General features: G+C 49.7%; 1 protein-coding gene across 2 annotated transcripts; it reads left to right on the forward strand.

Annotated features, from left to right (window-relative positions):
* Positions 1–529: 529 nt before the first annotated feature.
* AKAP1 (A-kinase anchoring protein 1) lies at positions 530–24,427 on the forward strand. Of its 2 annotated transcripts, none has more exons than XM_048966851.1 (11): positions 530–635; positions 12,441–14,127; positions 16,043–16,176; positions 17,281–17,407; positions 17,981–18,108; positions 18,873–19,050; positions 19,408–19,558; positions 20,212–20,279; positions 21,733–21,806; positions 22,610–22,675; positions 22,793–24,427. In XM_048966851.1, exons 2-11 carry the CDS (start codon positions 12,465–12,467, stop codon positions 22,853–22,855), a joined length of 2,652 nt encoding a protein of 883 aa, XP_048822808.1. In that variant the 5' UTR covers positions 530–635; positions 12,441–12,464; the 3' UTR covers positions 22,856–24,427. The 2 variants fall into 2 exon arrangements, with proteins under 2 accessions (XP_048822808.1, XP_048822809.1); XM_048966852.1 differs by lacking the exon at positions 530–635 and adding an exon at positions 1,761–1,858.
* Positions 24,428–26,355: the final 1,928 nt, after the last annotated feature.

The following is a 26,355-nucleotide window of genomic DNA, read 5'->3' on the forward strand; positions in this document are numbered from 1 at the left end:
ATGCGCGCAGTGCCCACCTGCCCGCGCACAGCACGGCGCGCAGCGCTGCCCGGCCGCCACCCCAAAGCTTTTCCTCGCGGCGCGCCGTCAGATCCGCGCCGCGCAGCGCTGTGAGGAACGCCGCCACTTAACGCTGAAACGAAGGCGAAGCGCCCACGGCCCGGAGCGCGGCGTTCCCCGCCCCGACGCCCCTTTCTACCCGCCTCAGCCCAGCACCCAGAGGCTGCGGTCGCGCTCCGCCGGCTCGTGCTACCGGAACTTTCCCTCGGCAGCGAGGAGCAGCGTGGCCGACGGCTCCGACCGGGAGCCGCACCGCGAGACGTCGGGAGGAGCGCCGCAGCAGCGAATGGCGGCGGGCGGGGGCGAGGCCGCGATCCTCCTCATGCCGGGGCGGTCGGGGCGCTCCTCGGGCGCCGGCGGGACGCGGTGCGCAGGCGCGGCGCGCGGGCGGGGCGGTCCCGGCGCCGCTCTCGCGAGAGGGGCGTGGCACACGGGCGGGGCGCGGTGCCGTGCATGTCCCAGCGCGGCGGCCCGGCCGGGCGGCACGTGGGTCGGCGCGGGCGGGGGGCGGCGGGTGGGACCGGGACCGGCTTGGGCACCGGCGCCGGGAGGGGCAGCGCCGCGCCGGACCGTCCGTAAGTACCGCGTGCTGCCGGGCCCGGAACCCTTCATCCTCGCGGCCCTCCGTCCTGGGCTGTCAGCCCTCGGCCGCGGGCCCGGAGTTTCTGCCGCTCCGCTCAGCCGGTGCCGGGGGTTCTGTGCCCGCCTCGCGCGCGGCCGTTTGTTGCGCTCTGGGGGCCGTAGAGGGTCCTGCACGGCCGCGCCGAGCCCAAGGTCAGTGCCGTCGGCCCGGCCTGGAGGTCACCCGGCGACACCGAGCGGGACGGGGGGAGCCGCTCGGGGCCGCTCCCCACGGCGGCCGCTGTCCGCGGTGCCACTGTGTGCTGCGGGATCGCGGCGTGGCCGAGGCCATTCTGCTGCGTGTGAGGCGACGGGGCCTGGCCATGCTGCGGGCGTTCCCGATGGGAGCTGCCGCCGACCGGTGCGACGCGTGCTTTTGCTCGTCGGTTCGTTTGTTTGCTTGCACGCCGCACGGACCGCACGTGGGAGCGCAGTGGTTGCGTTCCGGTGCGTCGCTGCTCGCGGAGCTGCACTCGAACGTCCCGCTCTCCTGGGGCTCCTGCGCTGCTCCCCCGTCCCGTAACGAAGGAAGGTCCCGTTTACCGGGCAGGGCTTTGCCGCCTTCCGGAGCTCTGTGATGTCTCGACGCGGATCTGGGAGCCCGGCGCGGTGCGGGCGTCCTGGGGAGGCGTTCCGTTGCGGTAGGAACCGAGCGGAGCTGCGGTCCGCCTGTCGGGGGAGGCGGCGGGGTGCGCGGTGTTTCCAGGGCCGCGCGCTGCCTTGCTGAGGCCGGCGGCTGCGCGCGCGCCCAGGAGCGTTATCAGAGCCGCTGTGGACTTTGAGTTGAAAGGAAATGGCTCGTTGCTGGGGAAAGTTGTAGTGAGAGAAGCTAACTTTATTTTTCTCGTGTTTACTTTGTCTGTGAATGATCTACTGAGCATGTGCCGGGAGGGAGGCCGGGCCGGGAGCCGTGGAGCTGCGCTGGGCTCCGCCCGCCCCTCTGCCGGAGCTCCCCGTGGGACGCAGTTCGGCGCTGAGCCTCCGTTGTCTCAAATGAGCTTCCTGGGTGCCGGATGAAGCAGTGCCGTGCCTGGCATCGGCTGATGTCTGTCTGTGATTCCTTCGGTATGAAGGTAGCGCGGCTTCTCTCTGCGCACCTTCATTTCACAGCTTCGTTCTTGTTTGATTGGTTTGCTTGCATGTGCTGCCTACTGCGCAGAAGGAAACTCCAGTTCTAGTAAGTGAAAGGGAATACAAAACCTGTAGACTCAAACTGTGCTTGACGCTCCATAGAAGCTGCCTTAATGCTTCACTTGCAGAGCCTGTGCTGCTCACCTGGCACCTGCTGCTTGCAGTGGTTTGTGGAGCTCTTGAAGGACTCCCAACAGCTCTCATGAGGCTCTGTGCCATGGGGCTACGGGCTGATGGCTGTCAGATGTGAAGCAGCTAATGTTGGTGGGGGTCTGTATGGGATAGTGCTGCAGGAACCCATTTTTGTACACTCTGGTGGCTGTTGCTTATTTAGGTTTGCTCTTGTTAGTCATGCTAAGCTTAGATACCCACTGGAGGAACCGCATTCCTTAAAGCTCTGGAGATGCAATAGGGTGCTTGCATAGAGAGCTTTCCTCTCTTTCATCAACTGCCTCGAAAGCCTTGGGGTAAAGGCAGCTGCTCCACAGCGCGTGGGGTGAGGCAGCAGGAATTCCCCTCACCAAACACAGTGTGATGGCGGTACCTGAGGGTCAGACCCGATGGTCTGTGGGCTCTGAGCTCCCCCCCAAGTTCTCCTGGGAGTCAGTGACAGCAGTGTGAGGCCTGCTGCCAAAGCTGCTCTACGCCAGGAGCCGTCGGCCGCTGTGTTGAGACTCGAATTTACTTTGGAAGCACTGTAGGCTGACTTGGGGCATATTCAAGAGCGAGTGTGTTTGTGCAGTAGAAGAGCTACGTGAGGAGCATGATGCTCTGGAAGCAACATGCTCTGCTTATTGCAGAATGGCCTGGGTTGGGAGGGACCTCAAGGATCGTGAAGCTCCAACTCCCCCCTGCACCACAGGACTCTTGTGGCCCTGTGGCTCTTGCCTTTTATGTGTGCTTAACTGCTGTGAAAAAATTATTTAGGATATTTCTAGTGTCCAGAGGGATGGTGAGCTCAGGATTGGTATCCCCAGGTGCCCATAGCAACATCTTTAAGTCATTAAAAACCATTAATTATTTCTAATTATGTAATATTTCGAATTTAATGAGTGGCCTTTCTAAAATCCTGATCTCTTACTGCAGTGCTTGCAGTAAGCAAGCACTGTGGAATGCTTCACACAAACGGTTGGTAAAACTTGCAGCTGCCAACTTCAGCTTCTTTGAGGTGTCTGCAGGAGGTGCTGCGCTGCCTGGAAGGTCAGGCTGTTGAGTTTGCTCCTCGCAGGGGTTGCAGGAGATGGCATGTTTCCCTGTCAGTCACTGCTTTTGCACATGATCTCTTCAGCTGTCCCCTTTGTCAGCTTTGTTGCTGACCAGCACGTGGGGGCCCCATGCATTGCTCTTAGCAGAGGTGAGCTAAGAGGGAGATTTGAAGAGATTGTTCAAATTGTTCTTCAGCAAACAAACCTGTGCTTGTAGACCACAGGGGGGAACTGCCTGTGACCTCTGCTGCCACCTGGCAATGAGGATGAGAAACTTCCCATGTGCTCTAGCTGGTTTGGGCTCTGTGGGTATAAATAGCAGACCCTAGCAAGAGCTCATGATCTGTGTGTGCCTCTTGCACCAGGGCTTTAGCTGTGCTTGGGGATGTATCAGTGGTTTAGAAGGCTGAAGTCTGGAACAAGAATTAGGGAGAAAAATCTCTCCATAAAACTCAGGGTTGTGATCCTGTATTTTTTGTCCCCTTTCCTTAATGAGGAGCCTCTTCTGTTTGTGAGCTTGGGATTTGTTCCATTTCCTGTTGAACTGTGGGGATAAGGACAGGTGTGGTGTTCAGGGTTGCAGGAAAGAAGTTTGCACATCCCAACTCCAAAATATTTTAAAGGAATAGCATACAGCGTCCTGTTTGCTGGCCCGTAAAAGGATGGGCAGTGTGTGTGCAGCAGGAAGGTTGGTCTGTGTGCTGACTCCAGCAGTGGGCTGAAGTCTGGGGGAGCCGTCCTGTGCATGAGAACAGCCCCCAGCACAGTTGAGGCGAGGGCTTGTAGCTGCTCCTGTAATATAGATCAAAGCGAAGCTCGTCTCTCTGATTAGGTCTCAATTATGTTGTATAACTCCTCGTAGCAAGCTTATTAATGCATAAAAGTCATCTTCCTGCTTGTTTAGTCTAAGTGTTTTGCTGAAACCTTTGCCGTTCCTTCCCACTGTGGGTGACTGTGGAGTGCTTTTTTCAACAGATGTTGAGTATCCTTCCATGCACTTCTGAGGTTTGTTTGCAGCGAGCCCTAGGCACACAGCTTCCTTCTGAGCAACACCACCTCTTGCTGTTCTGTTTTAGCCCAGGTTTTGTTTTGAGAAGCACTCTGTCAAGGTCTTGTTGCGGTGAGCGCTATCAGTGCTGTGGTGTAAACCTTTCCGTTCTGTCTCCTTGAAAATTCAGGTCTGTTTTGTTGTGTGGAGTGCAGAGCACAGCGGAAGCCTTTGGTTAGTTTAGTCTCTGCTTCTGAGCGTTGTGCGTGCCTGGGTGTTGGAAATAAAGTGTGTGCCAGGTATTTTACTTCACTGATTGCTTAGATTGTCAACTGTAAGCTGCACTTGCCGTGGACATTAGTGTTGCCCTTAGCAAAGGCTGAGTTTTATATTGATGTAGAAGCAAATACAAGGCATGTATGCATTGAATGTGTTTGTTCTGAAATTCAGGGAAGTAGTTTCCAAGCTGGGTAACAATGCAGAAAGAAGGAAAGATGCTAAAAATCTTTTTTTAATGATTGCAATATGTCAGTAGGTTATGAATGTAATAAAAGCAGCTTTGCCTGTACTACCTGAGGAGTGGTTCTCTTCAGCATTTTATGAAAAATGCTTTTGAAAACATTGAGTCGCCCCTGGTGCAATGCAGGCCGTGCAGCAGGGACACAGCATGGCGTGCTGGCAGCTGCCCACCTGGAGGTGAGTCCAGCAGGCAGGGAGGCGTTGGCACGGCCAGGCTGTGTGAGGCTGTGCAGTGGCAGGAGCAGAGAGTGGTCCCTGGGCTGCAGGGAGTGGTGCTGCTCCAGCGGGGACATCTGTGCACAAGGGTGGGTGGCTCTGAATCCAAGGGCTTCCTCTGCTGCATAAAGCAGGGCGACAATGGGAAGGTTGTGGCCAATGTGCTAAACTTCTGGCTCGCTCGAAGCAAAAGAGTGTTTGGTCTGGTTCAGAAGCAGACTCAAGCTGGCAAACTTCCTCAGATGTTTGAGGAATAGATGAGAAAGGTGAAACTGGTACTGATGAAGAGGTACAGAAGCTGTTTCACCTTTCTGGCAAAGCAGCCAGTTGACCTTGGCCTTCTCTGTGACAGAGGGCTCCCAGCAAGTCACCAGCGTGGCTGAGGAAACTGAATAATGAAACGAGAGAGCAGGAAGGTAGTAAGATACCAACTGCAGTAAGGAGCTTGATAACCTGATTGGGTTAATGTTAATTACATAGAGTAACCTGTGGCTTATTGCCTAGTGGGTGGGATCAGCTCAGAGCCTTGCATTAATCTGTGCAGCAGCGCAGGCAGGGAGGGCTGCTGATGCTAGGTGGTTGCGTATGCACGAGCTGCTTGGTGCTTTCTGAGACATCTGTAAAAAAAACCATACAGTTTGGCAAAACTGATTCTTTCATTGTAAACCTCAGCTTGTATGTCCAGGCAGGCGGCTCTGAGACCTGCCTTGGGCCTCGAAGTGATGCTGCTGGAGCTGCACAGCTCTGCTGGTCCAATCTCAGGTTCCTTGATGGGTCAGAAGCTACAGAAGCAGAGTTGTAGGATGAAGCAGTGATAAAGTTGGGCGGTAAGCACAGCAGCTTCAGCTGCAGAGGAAGGGAGTGAGCTATTGTAGGAACATCAGTGGAGCTGATTACACCAAAAGCAGTCTTTATCTCTGAGATAAAAGCAGCCTGCTGTTGGTGTTTCATGTTCCAGAGCTCTAGTTTAGCTCTACAACAACCAGCTTTTTTAGCATCTTGTTTGTCATAATAACCTCTCTGCAACTAGGACTCACTGTTTTTTTAGTACTTGAAGATTGTAGAGTGGCTTTCTTAATAGTTTCCATCCGTAGGAAGACAGCTCTGTGAGCTGTGCAGTTGGTAAAGGGAGGTATTGCCTCCGGAGCATCCCCTGCTGCTCTTGTGTCCCAGCGCTGGTGTTAGTGGCAGGAGTTGCTGCAGAACTCTTCACTTTAATTAAGTACAGAGAAACTCACCTGTTCACTTTTTTTTTTTTTTTTTTTTAAGTACATACCATCTTGTCTGTGATCTGCCTGCCTGGCTCCTACCTGCCGTTGGCTCCTTGCTGCTTCTGAGTCACATATCCTAAGCTCTCAGCTCTGGGTGGTGGATGTTCTTTCTGAATGGTACGCTGCCCTGGGAGGAGAGGCTGGGACAGACAGGAGTCCGAAATGCTGCCATGTCCTGCAGTGCCTCGGGTGGGTGACACAAGGCTGGCGGCCTGGGGATGTGGCAGCTGGCTGTGGCTTCACGGCCCATCCTGTGAGGTTCATGTTGGGCACCACTCACTGCAGCCTGACCTGCAGCCTCCCATGGAGGCATTTGGGCACTGGAGGTGGCAGCTTGGGTTTGCCACCTCTATGCTGCTCCTGTGCAGCACTTCCTCTGTTCTTCCAGTTCTTTAGGTTTTTGTCTACTCTTGTTCATCTGCCTCTTACGAGGCAAAGCGTGTGCTGCAGGTTATTTTTAGCATGGAAAGTTTTAAGAGGCCATGTAGCTTTAGCCGAGGCAGCCTTGCCCAGTGTTCTTTCACCCAGATAGTATTCATTTCCCAACTGCTGTATCGTTAACTGCAGGGCTTGCTGGGAGAGCCGTACATCCAATATAGCTGCCTGCTGGCTCTGGTCAGGGCAGTACTGAGCTCCGGCTGTGTCCCATCCTGCTGGTGGGCTCTGGGTGGGGGACCAGGCTGTGGGGCAGTGCCCCCAGTGCAGCTTCTTGTGCTCCAGGGATGGCTGTGCTCTCCTCTTGGGCCTTAGGAATGAGCTCTCTGGCTTCCATGCAAAGCTCGTCCTGCAAACATTTCTAACCTTATAAGGATGCGTGCACTGAAGGATTGCTTGGCCTGGCTGGAGGAGCAAGGTAGCTTAAAGCCACTCTGGGACCCTATTGCAAGCCAGTGGAATGAGCTGACTGTCCTCGCCTTTTTTTTTTTTTTTTTTTTTTTTTTTTTTTTTTTTTTTTTTTAAGGTAGGTGAGCATGTGTGCCCATCCTTGTCCTTATCTTCCAGGTCCTCACCAGGAGTTCTCCATAAATCAAGTCAGAATGTGAGCTGGATTGCTGCCTTCCCTGCTGTCCTAATCCCTTCCAAGGGCAGCGCTCAGCGCGGAGCAGCACCGTGCGGAGCTGCGGCTGGGCCTTGGTGTGAGCTGTGATGTTCAGAGCGGACTCCTGAGATGCCGATGGTGTGAGCTCTGTTGTGTGATGGCTCCTCTTGGTGCAGGCAGAGCAGAGCCAGGCAGCAGTGCTTGGTGCTGGCTCTGGTGCTGGCACGCTGACCTGGGCTGAGGCTCTGGAGCTGCTGAGCTTCCCCCACGGGCTCCTCCCGCTGTGAGGGCTGCAGGGCCAGGCCCCTCTGTTCTGGCAGTGCTTGGGGCCGTGTGACTTGACAAGCTGCCATCTTGTGCCCTGCTGCTGCTGGGGGAGGCTGCGGTGCTCAGCCCCCTGTATGTAAACGGTGCCATTGCCACGTGTGCCCAAACGGTCGGATGAGCAATGGGGAGAGGGCTCTGTCACTCTGGAACATGTTGGAAAATGGGTGTGGCTTTAGGAACTCTTTCAGAGATGAAGCATGAGTATGTCTGTACATCCTCACACCTTCTGCAGCGCGGTCCGGTGCGCAGCCTTTGCTCAGTTGTGTGCAGCCACGGCCCTGCCTGGCAGCTGCCAGCCCAGTGTGGGGCGTCCATGGCCCTCCTGTCTGTGGCAGAGCATCAGTGGGAGCAGCACGCAGCACTTGCTGAAATAAGTCCAATGGCAAGCCAGAAATTAAACGGGCTCCCAACGAGCACTCAGCCGAAGCGCCAATTCCCCTTGATTTAAATATCACAGAAGAGCAAAAATCTTTATCTTAAGTGATTGTACTGTTCAAAATAACTCTTGGAAGTGTTCTGTCTGCCAGGCTGGGGCAGGCCCGACCCCGTAGGGTATCCTGCTGCTCTCTGCTGCACTGCACAGCTGTGTGGGACAGTTGTGTGTGTGGTTGATGCAGCTCTGCAGGGATGGATCATAATGGCACAGTCTGTATGGGGGAGCTTGCTGGGAATGGGCTTCTGTGAGCTACTTTAATTTGAGTTTGTGGTATGAGACAGCTTGTGGGGTGGTTCTGCATTAACTATGACAAACTTAAGTGGACAGCAGAGGAGCAGCAGCAGTGGCTCACAATGTCCCATTGTGCTGCAAACCTTTTGTCTTAGCAGTGTGCAGGCTTTCCAGTGACCAATTTCAAAAACAAACCACAACAAAAAAAAACCCTCCAAACAAAATCCAAATTACTGCACAAAACTGTGTTGTTTTTTCCCCTCAATTCCAAATCCAAAGCGTGCTAACCAAAACATTATTCTCAGCCACGAGCTCTGCTGCCTGACTGCAAGGAGGTAACTCCTGCAGAACGAATCAGAACTGCCCGGCGCACACAGCTTCCACTTCTGCACAGAACAACATAAAAGCCTCATTCATGAGGTACAGGAGGTGTTAGTGCATTTGTTAAATCATATCTGCATTGAACCAGGAGGTGAGGCTGGTGACTGAGCCAGCTCAGCTAAGGTTGTGAATGTGGCTGGAGGAAGAGGTGTGAAAAGTGCAGTGAATATTGGCTTGTCTGGGACCTGAATGCTCAGAGCTAGGGGGAGGTGTGTTTTTGTTCCTCAGCTCCTCGTGAAGACTGGGAGGGTTGTACTCGGAAGCTGCAGTTGGAACACTTGCTCTGATAATCATTTTTTTCCAGTGGAGACAGACTAAGCATAGTCTACAGGCTGGCTTAATTATTTTTTCTCCTCTAAGAAATATTGTGCTTCTCAAAGGGAACTAGATAATGCTCTTTCAGTGGGTGGCTCCCGCTTCTGTGGCTGCTATCTCCTGAAAAAACAGATCTTATTTGTGTCGCTCATTGGTAAAAGTTGTGGCCTGGTTGGAGAACAGTCTGTTGTGTGTGGGTATGGTCAGGCATGTCATGTTTTGCTTTAATTCCTGCTCAGGGAAAATGTAAACTGTGAGTGCTCTGCCGCGAGGCTGTTGTGGGAGGCAGGCAGCGGTTTGGGTTTTGTTCCAGCTTTCCTTAAGGAAAGGCATGTCGGCCCTGCCTCGCAGTGCGGGGATGGTGACTGGGGAGTGTGAGGGCAGTGTGGGTGCCAGCAGCGTGGGGCATGGAAGAACTGGTGTGCTTCCTGCAGGGAGGGAGGCGGCTTTCATCTTGCTGAAGTTCAGGGGTGGCAGCTGTTCACCAGGGCAGTTTGTGTAGGTGTATGGCAGACTTTGGGTCTGGGCTCCTAAGTAGCGGGATCCCTATCCAGATGGATTCTGCTGGACAAGTATTGCTGCTTAAGGGGTGTTAGAGCGTACTTCCCACCTTTGCTTCTTGAAATTGCTCATTGAGGGATCCCTGAAGGTCTGAAGTGGTGCTGTCTGGCTCATGGGCTCTGGGTGCTGAGCTGAGGTGCGTGGAGCTTGCCTGCCCTTCATCGGGGCAGGGTTTGGAGCAGAGCAAGATTGTGGGCCAAGCCTTGGTCCACAGTGCAGAAGAGGCCTCCCTGTCTGCAGCAGTGCTGGAAGCAGGGCAGCCCAGTGAGCCCACGCAGCATGCACAGTCTGCTGCTATAGTGCCCTGGGAGTGCCAGGGCTCCTGGTAGGTGTGATGTCCCTGTTGGGCAGGAGGTGCACCCAGCTGGGCTGCAGGGAGCTGTGCACTGCAGCAGTGCTGGCACAGAATATGGCAGCTATGCTGAAAATCCCTGGTGTGGGCCCTCCTGTCTTCAGGGAGCAGCGGGGACACAGGGTGCAAGTGCCATGACCCATCTAAGAGCAGGGAGTGCACAAGCCACCTGTGTGACCTGGACACTCGTTAATGTGGTGGAATTAATTCACAGTGATGTCTGTCTTTATCCAAGCAGCATGCTGATACAAAGAAGCAGCAAAGTGCTGTGTGCCATCTTGCTTACTGCTCCATTTATAGACATGAAAGCATGCTCTGAAGTTGCTTCAGTGCTTCAAAAACCCACAGAACCCCTTTTAACAAAGGCTGAAACTGCAATTAAGAGGTTCAGCATGTTAGAAATGTGTCGTGTCCTGGATTCTGGTCATAGCATGAACACAACTGGGTGATGAGCAATGTGGGAGGATGATGCGCTGTGCTGGGCCCTGGAAGGCTGCATGCTCATGGTGCAGCCCTGGTTGTGCTGTCCCTACCTCAGAGCTTCACGTGTGATGAGGAGCTGCTGCTGAGGCATTCAGTGTGCGTCCCTTTGCTGGCAGTCCCTGTGCAGACGGGTAGATATGTTTCCAAATTTCACAGGATCTTTCTAAAAGTGTGTGCAATGACTGAAGCTGTGAACTCATGATGTTGTGTTCTTGGACATGTGCTCAGTATTAAGAGGCCTTTGTTGCTGGCAGTGAAGGCAGGATACTCCATCTATCGGTACTTGTCTCAAGCTGACACAAAGCCTACACATCTTGAGTGGTGTCCTTGGCTGGAGCAGCCCTGAATGTAGTCTCTTCCTGCCTGCCTGTTAATAGTGGCACGAAGACTGTGATTTAGGTGGTGTAGGAAAGCTTTGAGACCATCTTGCTGCTCACCATAATGCATCAGGAGTCATGTGCCTTTGCAGGCTGTGTGCAGCTTAAACCCAGCCAGAGTTCCCATGGTGTTAGAGGTACTCAAGGCTGCTTTGCTTGTTCTCCCTCTGTTGTATTGTGAAATTGAAGCAAGTGAAATAACAACTGTTAGTCTCACTTTGCTCCTCTTGAAGGGGGGCAAGGTTCAGTTTTTCAGGTAGAGTGGTAGGATGATTCCTGTTGAAAGGCTTCACAGAACGAGCAGTGGGATCCTTCTAACGTGAATAGAAGAGCTGCTGCCCTGGCGACACAGAACCCTCTGCTGGAGCACACACCCGCTGCCTTCAAGAAGGCAGTGGAAGGCCTGGAGGCCCCTTGCCCTGTGGGGTGGTCGTGGCTTTTTGACTCATCAGTGCATGGCAAGCTGGGGATTCGGCTGCTCTGTGTGTTCAGAGCTCATTTTACCTGGCTGAGCACTTTATGTGCTCCTTAGGGCCAAGAAAGCATGCTACGACTGGCTTACTTGCATCCAGTAGCTACCTCTACAGGCTCTAGGGTGCTTTGTGGATCCTTGGCATGCTGCTGTCTCTGTAGCCTGAATTCCTTGGGGTTATCTTCAACTGCAGGCCTTCCTGTTCTACATTGGTTATGTGGCCGCATAAAAGCTTGCAAATGTTGTTCGTCTGTCTCAGTCACTAAACGATTGAGGTCGGGTTGCAGAGACATCCCAGAAACTTGTGGATCAGAGCCCGTCCTGCAGCGCCTTCTGTTAGCGGTATCCCTGGCATCGCTCTGCAGCAGGGCAGAGTAACTCTCTCCTGCCCGTGTTGTCCTCTCTGCTCGGATGTGTGGTCGCATCCAGCTGGTCTTGTGACGCCTGTTGGCTTGGGGGTTGCTTTTTCCAGAGAGGGGAACTTGCCTGTCTTAGTGCTGTAACCTGATTTAGTGCTGCGGTTCTCCCTTTATATAGCTCTGTTCTTTTAGCAGAAACCACACTGCAGACAGATGGGCAATAAGATCAGTGTCAGCCCTCCCATCTGCTTAGCTTGCAAATCCAGTGATTGATGTATGGCGTGGAGGGGTCTGCAAGTTCTGAGTGGACTTACTGCCCCTTTGTTCTTAATGAGTGCCCATCCTGTGATGGTAATAGCTAGATAAGAGGAAGGGTAGGGTTGTTTTTTTTGTTTGTTTGTTTGGGTTTTTTTTCATAGCTGTGTTGGGCTTCCAGTAGAAGGCATGAAGTCTTTCAAAGGCACTTCTGGCTATTGCAGACCCTTGCATCATCATGAGGGAGCAAGTGCTCCTTGTTCATAAAACAATGGATCAGCTGCATAGCGCTCTGCTGCACCTCCAGAAGTGCCGGCTTGGGCCGAGTGCCGTGCGCTGCCCTCCTGCAGTGATGTGGGTGAGGAGGTTTGTGAAGCAGTTCTCCTTTGGTTTCTCACATGTAGTAAGTCACTGGTGTTTGTCAGCCTACAAAATGCTTTTGGGAGCGTGATGCTGTCCTCAAAGCAGGGAGCTGGGGAGACCTGTGGTGTATCAAGTCTGAGCTGCTGAATGCTTGTAGTATGGCCGTGCTGGGAACTCAGCCTGGTGCAGGAGAAATGTGCTGTGTGGGATGCTGCCCTGTGTGCAGCGCTGACCCGCAAAGGCAAGACAGGAGAAAGAACATGAAGCTGTTGGCCAGGATAAATTCACTGGTGAAAGCTGACCAGATATCCCTACTGCTAGGTGAGGGTTGTGTTCCTAGGTCTGCTGATAGAGCAGAGATGTGAATTTAAAGCAGCTGGAAAGCAGCCCTGTTGTGCTAATAGAAACAGCTCAAGGTGTTTGTGAAACTTCTCATTGCCTTTTCTGTATTTTAACGCCATTTTTGTTCCCTTTCTAGGATTAATTGCTGAGGCTTTGTAAAATGGCTTTACGCTTTCGCACTTTCTTCCCGTACGCCATACCTGGAGTGCTGGCACTTCTTGGCTGCTGGTGGATCTATTCCCATAGAAAAAAGCATCCAAGCAACCGTAACAGACAAGCAATAGCTATTGCGGAAGAAAAGCAGAAAAAACTGCCAGAGAATGATTCACCACCCAAAACAGAAGCATGTGTTCCTCAAAGACTGCCTCTCTCCCCAGAAGAGGAACGCCCAGAGAATGAAACCTCGACCTCCCTGCTGCTGGCAGGGCCGATGACGCCCTCTCTTACGCGTCAGACTCGCGAGAGGTTAGATTTCTCACGGGACCTTTCAGCCCCAGCAATAAGGACAACTCAGCCCAGCACCATTGAGGACGACAGTGAAAAACTAGAAATTAAAGGTTCTCAAGATGAAAGCAGTGTCCCTGCTTGTGTTTCTCTCCCTCTGATCTCAAAGAGCGCTAAATATCATAGCGATGCTGCAGTCAGCCCTGAAGAGGATTCAGGCTCTAGTGCAAACCAAGCTACATGCCCATCAGCATCGCTGGTGCTGACACAAGGGTCTTTGGGAATCACGGAGGAGATCAGCAATGCAGAGCAGTCAGATGAGTCTTCATTTAAGCCCCCTAAGGAAAGCCAGATGCCAGAAATTGCGCTGTCGGATACTGGCTGTGTGACAGCCCTTCACTTGGGATTGGAGAAGGAAGCCGATACCCCACAAGCCATTCTCTCTAATGAAGTTGTATCGAGTCACCAGGATTCTGCAGTTAGGATGTTATCAGACAGTTTGGAGTCTGCCTGTTTGGAGCAATCTAGGGAAGAAAAGATATCTGAGTCGAATGACAGTACTGTACCTGTGTGTCAGGGGGAGGACACGCATGCAAAAGGAAATGAATTGGAGAGAGAGAGGATCAGAGGAGTGAGTTTGGACAAGGAAGAAGTTGAGAAAATCGAGCAAGTAGCAATACAAATAATTTCCAAGGTCATTTTGGCAGCAACTGAGGAAGTGCTGTCTGGTTCTGTAAGCGATGTGTCCAGTCGGATCTGCCAGGCTGCAGCCAGCCGAGTTGAGAGACCTCAGGAGAGAGCAAGCACTGTTTCTTCTGATCAGCTGCTTGCAGGAGAAGCTGGAGGAGCGGATGAGAACACAGCTCTTAAGAGCGATGCTGCGGTACCAACGTCCCTGCCAGCAGAGGAGCATGATCAGTGTGTGACATATTCCAGCTGTTTAGCACTTGGTCATTTGTCTAGCCCGGTTCAGGGAGACACACAAAACCACCAGGAAAAGAACTGTGTGCACAGTGAGTCCCAAAGAGTTGATAGAACTCTTGTGGCAAGCCATGGAGGATCGCTGGGGAAGTCATGCTTGGTTATGGAGGACTCTGGGTGCAGCACGTGTGCATCTGAAGGTGGGACAAGTGTGGAGGACCCGTTGCAGAACACAATGCTGTCTGTCGCATCAGGCCAGCATTCGGACTTACTGAGCACATCTACAGCCCAAGACACTTCTGCTGAGCAAAGCTCAGAACCAAGTGAAAAGCCTCCTACCCTGAAGCTACCTGAAGACAGCAAAGTGCCATACAGTAACGGGACGCTGAAGGAAGACGGTTCAGATTCACGCCATGAGGGTAACTGGGCAGCAGAGATGGATGGAGATCATTCAGGAGGTAAAGGATTTGTAAAGCTTCCAACAAAACATGGTGAATAAACATTTCATGGGCAGTAACACCTTGCTTCACAACACATTCAGATAATTCCTTTTTCTACTTAAATTTTCCCCAGCAGATGAATATTCAGCCTTCTTATTCAGATGGGTGTCCCAAGTGTTAGCTGGATGTTCTACATGCCATGGAATCACAGGGTTCTGTGATGTGTTGCAAAGGGATGAACAGGGTGATTCCCTTTCAGCACATTGCTCGCTGTCTAAAGCGAGGCGCGTGAGTGTCCCCATGAAATGGTGTGACTGGATGTAGGTCAGGCATTGAACACCTTACTGGTTTGAAACTTGCTAATGCAAATGGTTTCTGCTCCAGTTCAGGCAACTCACTCTAGTAAGCAGTGAGTTCTTATCTCCATTTGTGGGCTGCTTCTGGAGGGAGGCTGTAGGGCAGGCTTCTGAGGTGCTGCTGGGTGAACCAGCGAAGTGCTCTAATAAATCCTGATAAAATCAGTTGGTTGGAGACCAATTACCCTGAAGCCTTTTTTGCCTGGAAGAGTAGGTGCACGCCAGGAATTCTCAACAGGCAGCTATGCTTGTGGAGATCCTCCATCTGTCTCTGTATTGTTTTTGCCTTCTAGATCCTGATGTATGCCTGGCAGAATGCAAAACTGTCTGAGCAAATGTTGACCCATGTGACCTTGAGGATGGGTGTTAAAATCCTTTAGGATCCTGTGGCGCCAACAGCTCTTAATGACAGGATGTCTTGTAATCACTGCATAGTAGGGTTGCTGCTTGTTGCAAGACAAGGGTCGAGTTTGCCAAGAATTAAGGATTAAACCCACAAAACATCCTCACTAGTGAGAATAACTATGGAAGAGAATGGTTTTGCCTTGCTGTCAGTGCTGATGTGATGGAAGAAGTAAGAACGAGTTGGGAGCCTGCTGATAAATAACAAGAGCTGAAAGCTCTGTGCTAAAGCTGGAAGCTGGGGAGGAAGGATACAACAGGTAAAGTTGTTAATGTGACTGTTGGATAAGAGGTCCTACAGCTGACCTTCACACCCCGGCTGTGTGATTTCAATCTTGCTCCTTGTCTGGAGAGTCCGTGGCAAGCAGCTGTGCTGTTTGTCTTTGACTTTCTTGGCATTTGTACTGTCTTACTATTTGAGATGTAGCAAACATAAAGTAGCTGTTCAGTTACTTTTCTTTTTGGCCTTGTACTGGATGGTCTTCATGTTCCTGTGTGTTACTCTGCAGGAAGGATCAACTTTGTGATACACTGATCTAGTGTATCAACAAGGAGACTGTTTTTCCCCTTCCCAAGGGAAACCTTGATATCGATGGATGGCTTGGGAACAAACCATAGCTCAGCTTTGGTGCTGTGTTTCTTTAGGCATATGAGATATTAAGGCAGGAGGCAGCTTGGGTGTGCTCAGGATTCACTGCAGCTCTTGTTCAGGCAGGAATGTGATATGAAGCAGACAAATAGGTTGTGTGTCCCTCCCTGTGAGGAGCCCTGTGTAAGCCATGGGGAAAATGCAGAGTATCTTTCCACAGCAGTAGCTGTGCGTTGATGCTAACATAGCTCCTATTCAGCTGGTAGTGGTGACTTTAGTGTCCTGTCTCTGTGTAAGGTGTCACCCTGTTTGAAGGACTCATGCTGAACTCTAGCTTCCTACTGTTGTGTTTCCAGGGGTACTCAGGTTTCTTTCCAGGAACAAAAGGAAACTGTTTAGACTGTGTGTGACAGGGCTTGATCTGTACTGAAATGCTGCAGAACTCAGTGCAGGAACACATCACATGAATCCACATAAGAAAAGCTCAACCTAATCTCTCTGCAAGATGACGTGTTCTCATGGCCTTCTGTCTGGAAGCTGGGTGGATTATGGAAGTAATTGGAATGCTGGTGTGTGTGTTTTGTAGGTTCGGATGTAAATAGCATGGATTCTGTGGACAGTGGCTGTGCCCTGGGGAAGACAGAGACCCGCCAGAACTCTAAGCCAGGAGGAGAATCCAGCAAGTCCGACCTCACTATCTGGGAAATCGAGGTTCCAAAGGTAACCAGCCACCAGCCCATCGTGCTTCCTCCCTGCCCTACATAGCGATCTTCTGGTTCTTGCGGTCTGGTAGTGGCTCAGTGCCATCCCAAGGAGATCGACAAATAAACAAGGATTTAAGCATTTAGCTCCTGCTGCAACTGGTCAGGAGTGAAGAGCCTGTACACAGCTGTAATCAAGAGGCACGTAAGGTCTATACCCAGGGTAATGTTGGGTGTTAAAGTCTTTACTCCCCATCTTCTACCCCAGCCTGTTAGTGCGCTGCTTCAAAAGTGTTTTCAGAATGGCTTGAGAGTACAAGGTTTTTAAGAGCAGGTGAGGATTCGTTTTTCATTGTGTAGGAGAACCATGTTTTAACAGCCTGCCTAAACTCCTCACAAACAGAATGCTGATCTGAGCTGTTCTGTGGAGCAGTTCGCATCTGTTATTATAAAAAGTTTTCTTTTGGATTTGAGAGAGAGGGTATGGTTTTGTGGGCAGTGTTCATCCCCTTTCTCCTACTTCGTGTACGCAGTCACCCATGGCTACTGTACACATCGTTGCCCTTGCAGTTCTGCTCCTCAGCAGACCTAGATGCTGACAGTCAGTGAAGTGAAACAGCAGCTCTGTCAGGATAAGCATGCTGCTGCCTTGACTGCAAACTGCACAGCTGCTCCAGAATTGTATGGCCCAGCACGTGATGGCCTGATTTACTCCCTTTCAAATCTAGTTAGCTTGTGTTAAAACTGACACATGCTTTGTTCAAAATATACAGTAGTATGTTGAATACAGTGCCCTAAAAATAAAAGTACGTCCAGTCTGGTAGGAGATGTTCTTTCACTTGCTGTAGGAAGGCAGTAGCCTTTATCACATTCAGTTTTGTTTTCATGGTTTGTTTTTGTTTTTTTTTTTTGCAAGATGTGTCAAAACAATCAGTACCCACTGATCAGTATCTGTACAAACTGCCTTACCTTACTGCAGACAAACAGAACTGGCCCAGTGCTGCTTTGCACTCATCCTGCCTGGCCCTTTGCACACAGGGAAGTGGGAATGTGGGTGAAAGAAGGCAATGCTGTTTGATCTGTTTATCTTCCTGACTGTTGCTTTCTTATCTCTTCTGTAAAGCATTTAGTTGGCCGCTTGATTGGCAAACAGGGGAGGTATGTGAGCTTCCTGAAGCAAACATCTGGTGCCAAAATTTATATCTCAACACTACCTTATTCCCACGACTTCCAAATCTGTCACATTGAAGGTAAGATGTATCTATTCATGGTCTAATACCTAGCTTGTGGGTTGTAGTTAGATGGGCAAGGAATTTAAAACAGTTTTACAGGCTTAATGAGTCCAGTGCTCAACAAAACTTTTCTGCTCACAGATAGTGCTGTTACAGTAGAGGTGTATACCAAGTCACCTGTATCCTAGCACATGAACTCTCTATTTTAGAGGTGCAGTTTAACATCCTCATTTGCTGTAGTTTGTAACTGGTATCGTTGCAGGATCACTTAGTGTTGAGAGAGGAGCTAGGGGACATGCATTGACAAATGGACTCTGACTGTGTGAGAGTTACACTTAAATGTGGCTGAAAAAATCTTAGTACACTGTGAAATAGGTCACCCTGGAGGCTAAAGCTGTTGAAGTGATGGCCTGACAACCTGAGTGGCTCACGATGGCCCCAGCATCAGATTTAGTGGCCAATCTATTAATTTTCTAGAAACTGTTGATATAGCCTAGGAAGTTTCTTGTTGGTGTATTGCTTCACGTAGGATACACGTACGTCCCCAGAATATCTGTACAACAGACTCTATGCTGGACTTTTGTCTTCCAGGTTCCCAGCATCATGTAGAAAAAGCACTGAGCCTTATTGGCAAGAAGTTCAAAGAGCTGAGTCTCACCAACATCTATGCTCCACCTCCACCATCATTGGCGCTTCATTCCCTCCCTATGACTTCCTGGGTAAGCCCTGGTTTGCTGGCTCTGGTGGCATTATGGTGCCTAATTGCATTTGGAGAACACTCACACCTCAGCATTTCGTAAAGTGATTTTTTTGCTTTTCTTGCTGCTTTTGCTACAAGGTACTTAGATGCCCAATGCAAGCAGTGTTTCTAGAATCTGTACAGTAAATGTGCACGTCTCTGTGGATGTGAAGACAGTCTTTGTTCAGGAAGACTGAATTTAATAAAGTTAAAGGCACTTATGGTGTATTTTGAGCAGACTAATGCTTTGTGTTCTGGGAAGTTGCCCAGCACAGCAGCCCTCTGGTAGGAAGGGCAAACTAACTTCTGAAACAACCTCTGTGACAAATCTTAGGCAGCCCCTGCAGAGATTGCCTTGATGTTAAAAATCCTGTGGGCAAGGCATCCTTGGGAGTTGTACAGCATCAGTAGTGCAGCATGACTTGACCTCCATCACTGCTGACTCTCTCTAATCTTTTGTGTACTAAGTCCCACAGCTGCTCTGTGCTAATAGTCGTTCTGTGCACAAGATGGGCCCCTTCCCAGATGTGATTCCCTTTAGTGTAGAGTAATGCTGGGTATTTTTCTGGTTCTGATCCAAAGCAGCCTTTGGAAGCCAACTACCAGAATGTCATTGTTCTCCCACCGGTGGCTGTTAGCTTTAGGAGTTGCTCATAGAACAAAGAATTAAACAGTGTCTCTAAATGTGATTGAAGCTTATGTGACAGTCAAAGCTGATGAGTATTTCTCTCCTTCCTGTGGTAGTTGATGCTCCCAGATGGAGTCACTGTAGAAGTGGTTGTGGCCAACCAAGTCAATGCAGGACACATGTTTCTACAGCAGCATACACACCCCACTTTCCATGTCCTGCGTAGCCTGGACCAGCAGATGTATGTCTGCTATTCTCAACCTGGAATTCCAACCCTGCCAACACCTGTGGAAGGTAAGTGACTTGGACACGATGTGAAGTGGGGGGTGCACCACAGGGAAGGAGTAATCAGCACTTGCTTTCCTTGTTGGAGACAGCAGACCTTGCTGCTAGAGGCTGGAACAGAAGTGGATGTCTGCATAGAACGGCATTATAGTGGCTGAGATTTAGTGGTAAAATGCATTTCTCTGGTCTCACCTGCAGGCCTTATCTGTTGGGGATGTGAGAGATGTTGAAAGAAAATAAAAGCAACGTAAGCAATGCTGTTGAGTCTTTGTGAATAACTGTGCAGTACTGCTAACGCGTGAAGTGCTGTTTTCCAGCAGTCTGTTAATGCTGAGCCTCTCTTCTCTGTGCTCTTCCTCTTTGCAGTTGGTATTATTTGTGCTGCTCCAGGCCTGGATGGGGCATGGTGGCGGGCACAAGTTGTTGGCTACTTCAAAGACAGCGGTGAAGTGGAGATCAGATACGTCGACTATGGAGGATATGAGAGAGTGAAGATTGACACACTCAGACAGATCAGGTCTGTAGCTCCTCTTCCACAGCCTCGGGCAATATCTGGCTTCAGTCTGCGTCAAAAGCATCCATCCAGTTTGAAACACTGAAGGATGTTTCTCTGCTGAAGTGGGAGATGGTTAGATGGTTTGTCCCAGCAGTGGGTGTGGACTTCTTGGGTGTGTGGTAAACCCTTGCAATGTCTTTCCTCCTCCCTTCAAAAAAAAGCCATGTGACTTCTGCTGCTTCAGCTTGGAAACTGAGCAGAAGGATGCCTTCCAGAGTCTGTCCCATCATTAATGGTGCGTTAATGTACTGTTAATCAATGAGGTAGGACTAAAATTCAGATTCTGTATGCTCCATCCCCATTGGCTGGGAATGCTGCATACAAGCCTGTTAAATACTTAATTGTTTCAGAAAGAGTGCCCAATGGCCTGGAGGTAAGAAGCATAGGCTGTTAGGGAGCTGATATTTGCTTGGAGCTCAAACGGACGTGGCCTGTTAAGCAGGCAGTTCATTGCTTCTAGTTGTTGGTGGAATGGTTGGATTTATTTTTTTTTTTGGCCATTATCAGTTATAAACCAAGTTCCTATTAGAGCAGTTGATTAATCAATATCACCTTAAAGAATACAGAAGTAATTTGAAGCCACGTTCTTATTTTGAACTTATTCTCTTCGTAAGGTCTGACTTTGTAACACTACCTTTCCAAGGAGCAGAAGTTTTACTGGACAACGTGGTGCCACTTCCAGGTAATGGAGCTCTTGAGCTATCACTCATATTCCTGCTGCAGGTTTAAATGCACACCAGCTGTGTGCAAGCAGTGATTGTGTAAACTTGTCCCTCCTATTGCAAGTGCAGCCTCTGAAGTGATGAGATCAAGGGTTGGAGATATTATATTTTATTGTTCTGGATCTGCTAGTATGACACAATCTGTCTTACTCAGGAGGAAGATAATAAATATCCATACTCTTTTTTTCTCTATAGAGGAGAGAATGAATTGCTGTCCCAAACAGCAGTGTGGCAGGACTGGCAGGGTGTAACTGAAGCAGCTGTAATGATTCTGCTGCCTTCTGACATAATGTAGCTGTAAATGCAAACTTGGTTTTCAGTCTGCTAGACAAATACCAGGTATTTTCCTGCTGAAAAGACTGATGTACACATTCTGCCTTGAAAAGACTGCCCTCCAAGCTGTGTTGTCAGTCCCTGCCTAGAAATGTTTGCTGTGTTTTCAGTTGTTTCTCCCCACCCCCTGGTGGCAGGCTCTGGCTTTGCTAGCAGTAAGTAATGTTTGCAGTACTGGTGTCTAAAATCCTGCCCCCTTGGGTGCAGAAGGGGTGCAGGGGTGGGCAGGGCAGGTTTTAATCACTGGAACTTGTGGCTGGCGGGACTCCAGTGCTGGCTCTGCCAAGGCTGTAGATGGACGGCAGGGTTTATGCTGCTGCTAGCAGAGGTGAGGGGTTTTCATGTGCCTTGAGGAAATCTGCCTCCTAATTCTGGAAGTGCAGGGAATTCCTTTGTTTCTGGAGATCATCTCAAGATGGGGAGCACAAAGAGGAAACTTTATTTTGTACCCTTTAGATAGGAAATGAGCAACTTTCTTCCAAAATGGAAACACCTCTGTCCTGTCTCATCTTTGCTGAGTAGATTTTAACTTAATTGGCTGGAACATGAGAGTTTTCTGTTGCATGTGGAGTTTGCAGCAGTACCCCAAAAGCTGTGCAAGTTGTGAGGTTTGGGCTGCAAGTGCTTGCAGAGTGTGTTTGGCACCATTCAAGTACCAGAGCCAGTGGGACAAGTGTTTCAGAGCTCCTATATGTAGCATTGCATGCTGCAGGGTCAGGAAAGGCCTGAGGCTCCTGAGCTCAGTTCATTAAGGATCAAAATATTAATGACAGAGGTACTGCAGAAGAACATTTCTGTCTTTAAAGCTTCCTAATTCATCAGCCGCTTGTGTTCACGTTAACTTAGCTAGTGGCTTTGAAAAGCATTTCATCCTCTCCCTTCAGCAGCACAGCAGGCATAGTTCTTGTGATCTCCAGCTTAATAGACTGGTTTCAGCAAATGCCTGCAGCAGCAGTAGGTGAGGATTCTCTCTGGCCTAGCTTATGTGGGAGGTCAGACAAGATTAGATTAATGGTGCCTTCTGGACTTTAAAGCCCATGAATGTCTCACTTGTTTTCCCCTGTTCTTTTCTTTCCAAAGATGAAGATCACTTTTCATCAGAAGCTGACGCTGCTGTTAGTGAGATGACCAGAGGGGCAGCACTGCTGGCACAGGTACATGAGAGCTGTCTGGAAAAGACTTGCTGATGATTTTACTGCTGCTGTTATCCTCTCTACCCCTAGTACAGTGTGTGTATTAATCAGAAAGAGTCCAGAACCTGTAAGCCTGGCTGCTGGGCAAGATTCTTTTTGAGAAGCCTCAGTTCTTGAGAACAGGCTTGTGTAGCAACCTTGTATAGCATCACCACTGCACAGGACTGTGTGCCTCGAAGAGATGCACAAAGAAAGGGGCAGGAATTCCCTTTTGTCAGCTGATGCGGACGGTGAGGATGGATGCATGAATGCGCTTATGGAGCCAGAGTGGGCTGTTATGCAGCAGATTAAGCACTGCCTGCCCTGCCAGCCTGTAGTGTTCTTGCCATGCTGACACACAAGATGTGGCCTGTGGCTGGTTGGAGAGAGAAGAAGGACTTCTGGTGGAGCTCATGGGCTTCCATGCACAGTGCTAGGTCTTACTGAAGGGGACTTTACCTCTTTTGAAGTGCTTCTAATACTGGCTGTAATTATCCATGTAAACTAATTGAAATGAGATGAGTGGGAAGCTTGATAGTGTTTGTGATAGCTTTATAGCTTCCTTTGGCTTAACACAGTGCTTAAAGGCATCAGTAATTCTGGCAAGGGTGAAGATTTGAGCAAATACAGTAAACTTGTCAGCAGTACCTCAGCTGTGTGGTGGCAGCAGCTGTTTTGTCTGGTCTGCACATGGGTTGAGGAACCGAGTGTCATGCAATGAATAACACCAGCTTTGCATCTATCATGGATGAGACCCAATTGCTGCACACGTTTTCTGTTTCCAGGTCACGAATTACGACAGTGCAACAGGTCTGCCACTGATACAGTTGTGGAGTATGATGGGAGATGAGGTATGCTGCCATACTGCTGTTTAACTTGTTTCAGTTTTGGTTATGCACGCTGCTGATTCGGAACTTGGCCTTTCTTGTTAGTGGTTTATTCATCTTTCTTTTTTCCCCTTTCTTCAGGTGGTGTCAATAAACAGAACTCTGGTGGAAAGAGGATTTGCTCAGTGGGTTGACAACTACTAGCGGTGTCCTAGATGCCTCGACAACTTTTCCTAATGGGGAAAAAAAAAATCCTGTTTTGCACTGTTACAATTCGGTTTGGCAACCTCTTACAGAACACCTGTTTACACCTGCCTGCAGAGTTTTGTGGTCCATTGAAAACTGTTTTGCTCAACTGTTACCATTTCATTAGAAGCACATACCTCATCTCAGTGAAAGGCAGGGTGTTAAAAGCCATAAGGAGAGACACTGTAGCTTTAAGGCAAAAAGTCCTCCCTGGCCTCTACTTAAAAGGCAAAATAAAATCCTGGGGCTTCCTTGAAGCTACCAGATGCCCCTGAAATGTTAGCTGTGGCTACATTTGTGCTGAAGATGTATAGTACCCCATGAAGTTGGTGTCTGCTTTTCCTGGAAGTTACAGTGCTTGTCCTTTTTATTTTTTTAACAGGCTCTGCCTGTGAAATTAATGAATGTTATTAAGGAACTTACCGTTCAGTTATGGATTTTTCTATATTGTGCCACTGACGTGCATAAATTGCATTCATCTTTTATCTTCTTGATGCCAGGAGGTTGGTGAGCTGCATTTGTTGCCCATACGTCCCGCTGCGATCATGCTTTTTATGCTTGATATGCTTAAGGAAGAAATGCTTGAAGTGCAGGATACATTACCACTACAATTTTGCTCTGAAATATCATGTATTTAAAGAACTGATTGCCAAGCCTAATTGTAATTTGTATTTTTCTAGCTGTGCAAGTCTGTAAATATATATAAAAACATTGTAATATTTTGTACAAGAAAAACACTGGAAACAAAGGGAACTTTACAGAAACTTTTTCACACCAAAATGTCCTATGTAGGTAGAACTGGTTTGGAGTGCATTAGGGTAGCCAACGTATTTGGAGCATCTGGAGATGGGAGTGTTTCTGCTGTACTGTACACAGGATTAGCATTCCCGTAGGTTGCTGTCTGGTTTGAATTGTGGTCACTGCATTCTTTGCTATGTTGCTGTACAGACCTGTTTAAAAAAAAAAAAAAAAAAAAAAAAGTAACAATTTGGCATTAATATTGCAGTGGTGTTCTCTCTCACAGTTTTTTGTTTTTTGGGTTTTTTTGCTCCTTTTTAGATTTATTTGTGTCACAAACTTACAACATTTTTTGCCCAAGTAATTTAAGCTGACTTAATGCTCTTAAGCACATGCCCTCTAATGTGTATCACTTTAGATAGGTATTGAGTTGGGATTTATTGCTGGTGGAGAAGATACTTGCCAGGCAAATGATGTAGTCAGGGCCTCCCAGGTTTTTTCAGGTGGATTCAAAGGTGTCTTTACATCCAGTGAGCTCATGTGTCAGTACATTGCACGTTTGGATAACTGCCTACAAAAGCATTTGGTCCAGTCCCTTCTGATATGTTATGATTATTATATCCTTTCTTGAATTTTCTCCTATTTGGCGCTTATGATTTAATGTTCATATTTGCAATAATTTCCAATGGAAACTAAATTTGGTGATTCAGTTAAATCTATAAGACATATATCCTTTTGGAATGTTTCTTTCCATTTCAATTAAAGCTCAAATTTTAAGCCGTCTTAATCAAACTGTGATGACTAAGAGCCTTCATTTCTAGAACTCTTGGGACGTAGGGTGGGGAAAAGAGCTCAGTGGGACAAGCAGGTGAGGTACGATGGCTTTTCAACAGATACATAAAGGTCAAGCTTCAAGTCTCCTGGTTTTGGGTTTGTTTTTACTTCAAATTTTGTGAAAGAACTGAAAACTGGACGTAACCTTGTGGTTGCTTTTAAAATTGCTTTTTAGAAAGCCTTCGTTTGAGCAGTGGGACTCACAGCTGTTGTGTACATGCAGTGAATTTACCCTGGGACTCAGGAAGCTGCTCGGCCCCACGAGTGTGTTGAAAGCTCCCAAATAGGATGGGTGTCATCCTGTTGTGCAGAGACAAAACCTCTTTAAAACACTGACAAGTTCGTTATTTGAGCCAAGGAGAGCAATGATGTGACTGGGTATCCCAGTGAATAGTTTGTCCATACCTGGTACCAGAGCACCCTGCAATTGGTCAGGTATTTTTTTGGCAGCAGGATGTATCTGTGCTTTCTGAAAGGAAGAGAAATGAAGGCACTGAATGAGCTGACTCTGAAGGTAGCACAAAACTAAGAGTTAAACTGGACAGTATTGCCTTTGTGAGTGCATACATATTTACAGACTATATAGTTCAAGGTATCAGCCTTCCTGCTCTCAAGGTTTAAAACCAGTCTGTCGGGTTCATTGCAGAATACACACAGTCTGTGGATCCTGCGGGCTACACCTCGGTGCTGTATAGGCGAGGACAGGAGACAAAGCATCTTGATGCTGGGAGGTGTAGTGGTTTGGAAGCATGCAGAGTTCAGCAATGTCTTTCCTTGCATCTCATTGCAGAAGGTGAGTTTCATTTCATGAGATTCCTCGGTCCTTGCAGTCACACTCAGTATCTCTGAGGGATGGCTTTGCCATGCGGTGTGGTCTCCCAGGTAAGCAGCTGGTGGCAGGTGCTGTGGGTGGTTATCATTACTGCTTCCTAGCACACCTTAGAGCAGTGGGTGCTGGCAGCTGTGCAAGCACACAGCTCTGCCCCAGCTGCAGGCTGGAGTGGCTGGTTCAAAGTGCCTGCCTGTTGTCTCTTTCTAGATGTCAAATATGAAGAATACAGTTTAGCCTGGCAGTTGAGAGGCACTATTGCCATCCCAAGGTAATGCAGACACTGCAGTTTTTAGAGTTTTTAGATCTAAGCGAACAGAGCTCCCATGGCTACTCCCACATCCCAGAGCCTGTGGTCGTTGGTTTCAAACCAAGTGCAGGTTAGCCTGGAAGTGTTTGTTTTTTTCTCAGGATCTTGAGAGGAGCTCTGGACTTCCAGGTCTGTGCTCATGCTATGGCTGTGTACTCACTGCACCTGACTATGAAGTTCAGCTCCTCTTCACGCTTCCCCGGCCTCGTGGGGCCATCAGCGATCTGCTGCAGTGGCCGTGGGAGCTCTCCTCTGTGTCTGCTCTGCATCTTTTGTTTTCCTCAGGCTCAGCAGCACAAATGTCTTCCCGTTCCGTGTTTGTGCAGTAGCGAGTGGAACACTGGACGTGCAATTACCGAAAGAGGCAGGTGGTAGGGGCGAGCAGCGAGGCGATGGGCCCTTCCTCGAGCCGCCCCGGGTGCCGCGCTGTTGGCTGGAGCTCCGAGCGGCGCAGCTGGGAGCGGTGCTGGGGAGCAGCCGCGAGGCAACGGCGCGGCGCTCAGCGCCCGCACGGCCCGGGGCCGCCGCAGCGCCTTCCTCGGAGCTGCGGTCAGCGCGGCCGAATGGCGGCCCGCGGGTAAGGAGCTCCTGGGCGGGAGGAACGGGGCGGCCCGTGGGCCGGGACGGAGAGGGAGGCCGGGGCTCAGGCTGACGGGAGCGAGGCGGCTCGGTGAAGCGGGCACGTTGAAAAGGAGCGGTTGTCCGCGGCTCGGGCTCCGCGGTGCCGCCCCGTTCCCCGCGCGGCGC

Source organism: Lagopus muta, chromosome 20, assembly GCF_023343835.1.
Source record: "Lagopus muta isolate bLagMut1 chromosome 20, bLagMut1 primary, whole genome shotgun sequence".
In the NCBI taxonomy this organism is placed as follows: domain Eukaryota; kingdom Metazoa; phylum Chordata; class Aves; order Galliformes; family Phasianidae; genus Lagopus; species Lagopus muta.

Bases quoted from the DNA above. Each gene is read 5' to 3' on its own strand.
- AKAP1 (XM_048966851.1), top strand. From the start codon at position 12,465: ATGGCTTTACGCTTTCGCACTTTCTTCCCGTACGCCATACCTGGAGTG. The intron at 19,051-19,407 runs GTAAGTGACTTG...TCCTCTTTGCAG, and splicing joins CCTGCCAACACCTGTGGAAG to TTGGTATTATTTGTGCTGCT. The intron at 20,280-21,732 runs GTAATGGAGCTC...TTCTTTCCAAAG, and splicing joins CAACGTGGTGCCACTTCCAG to ATGAAGATCACTTTTCATCA.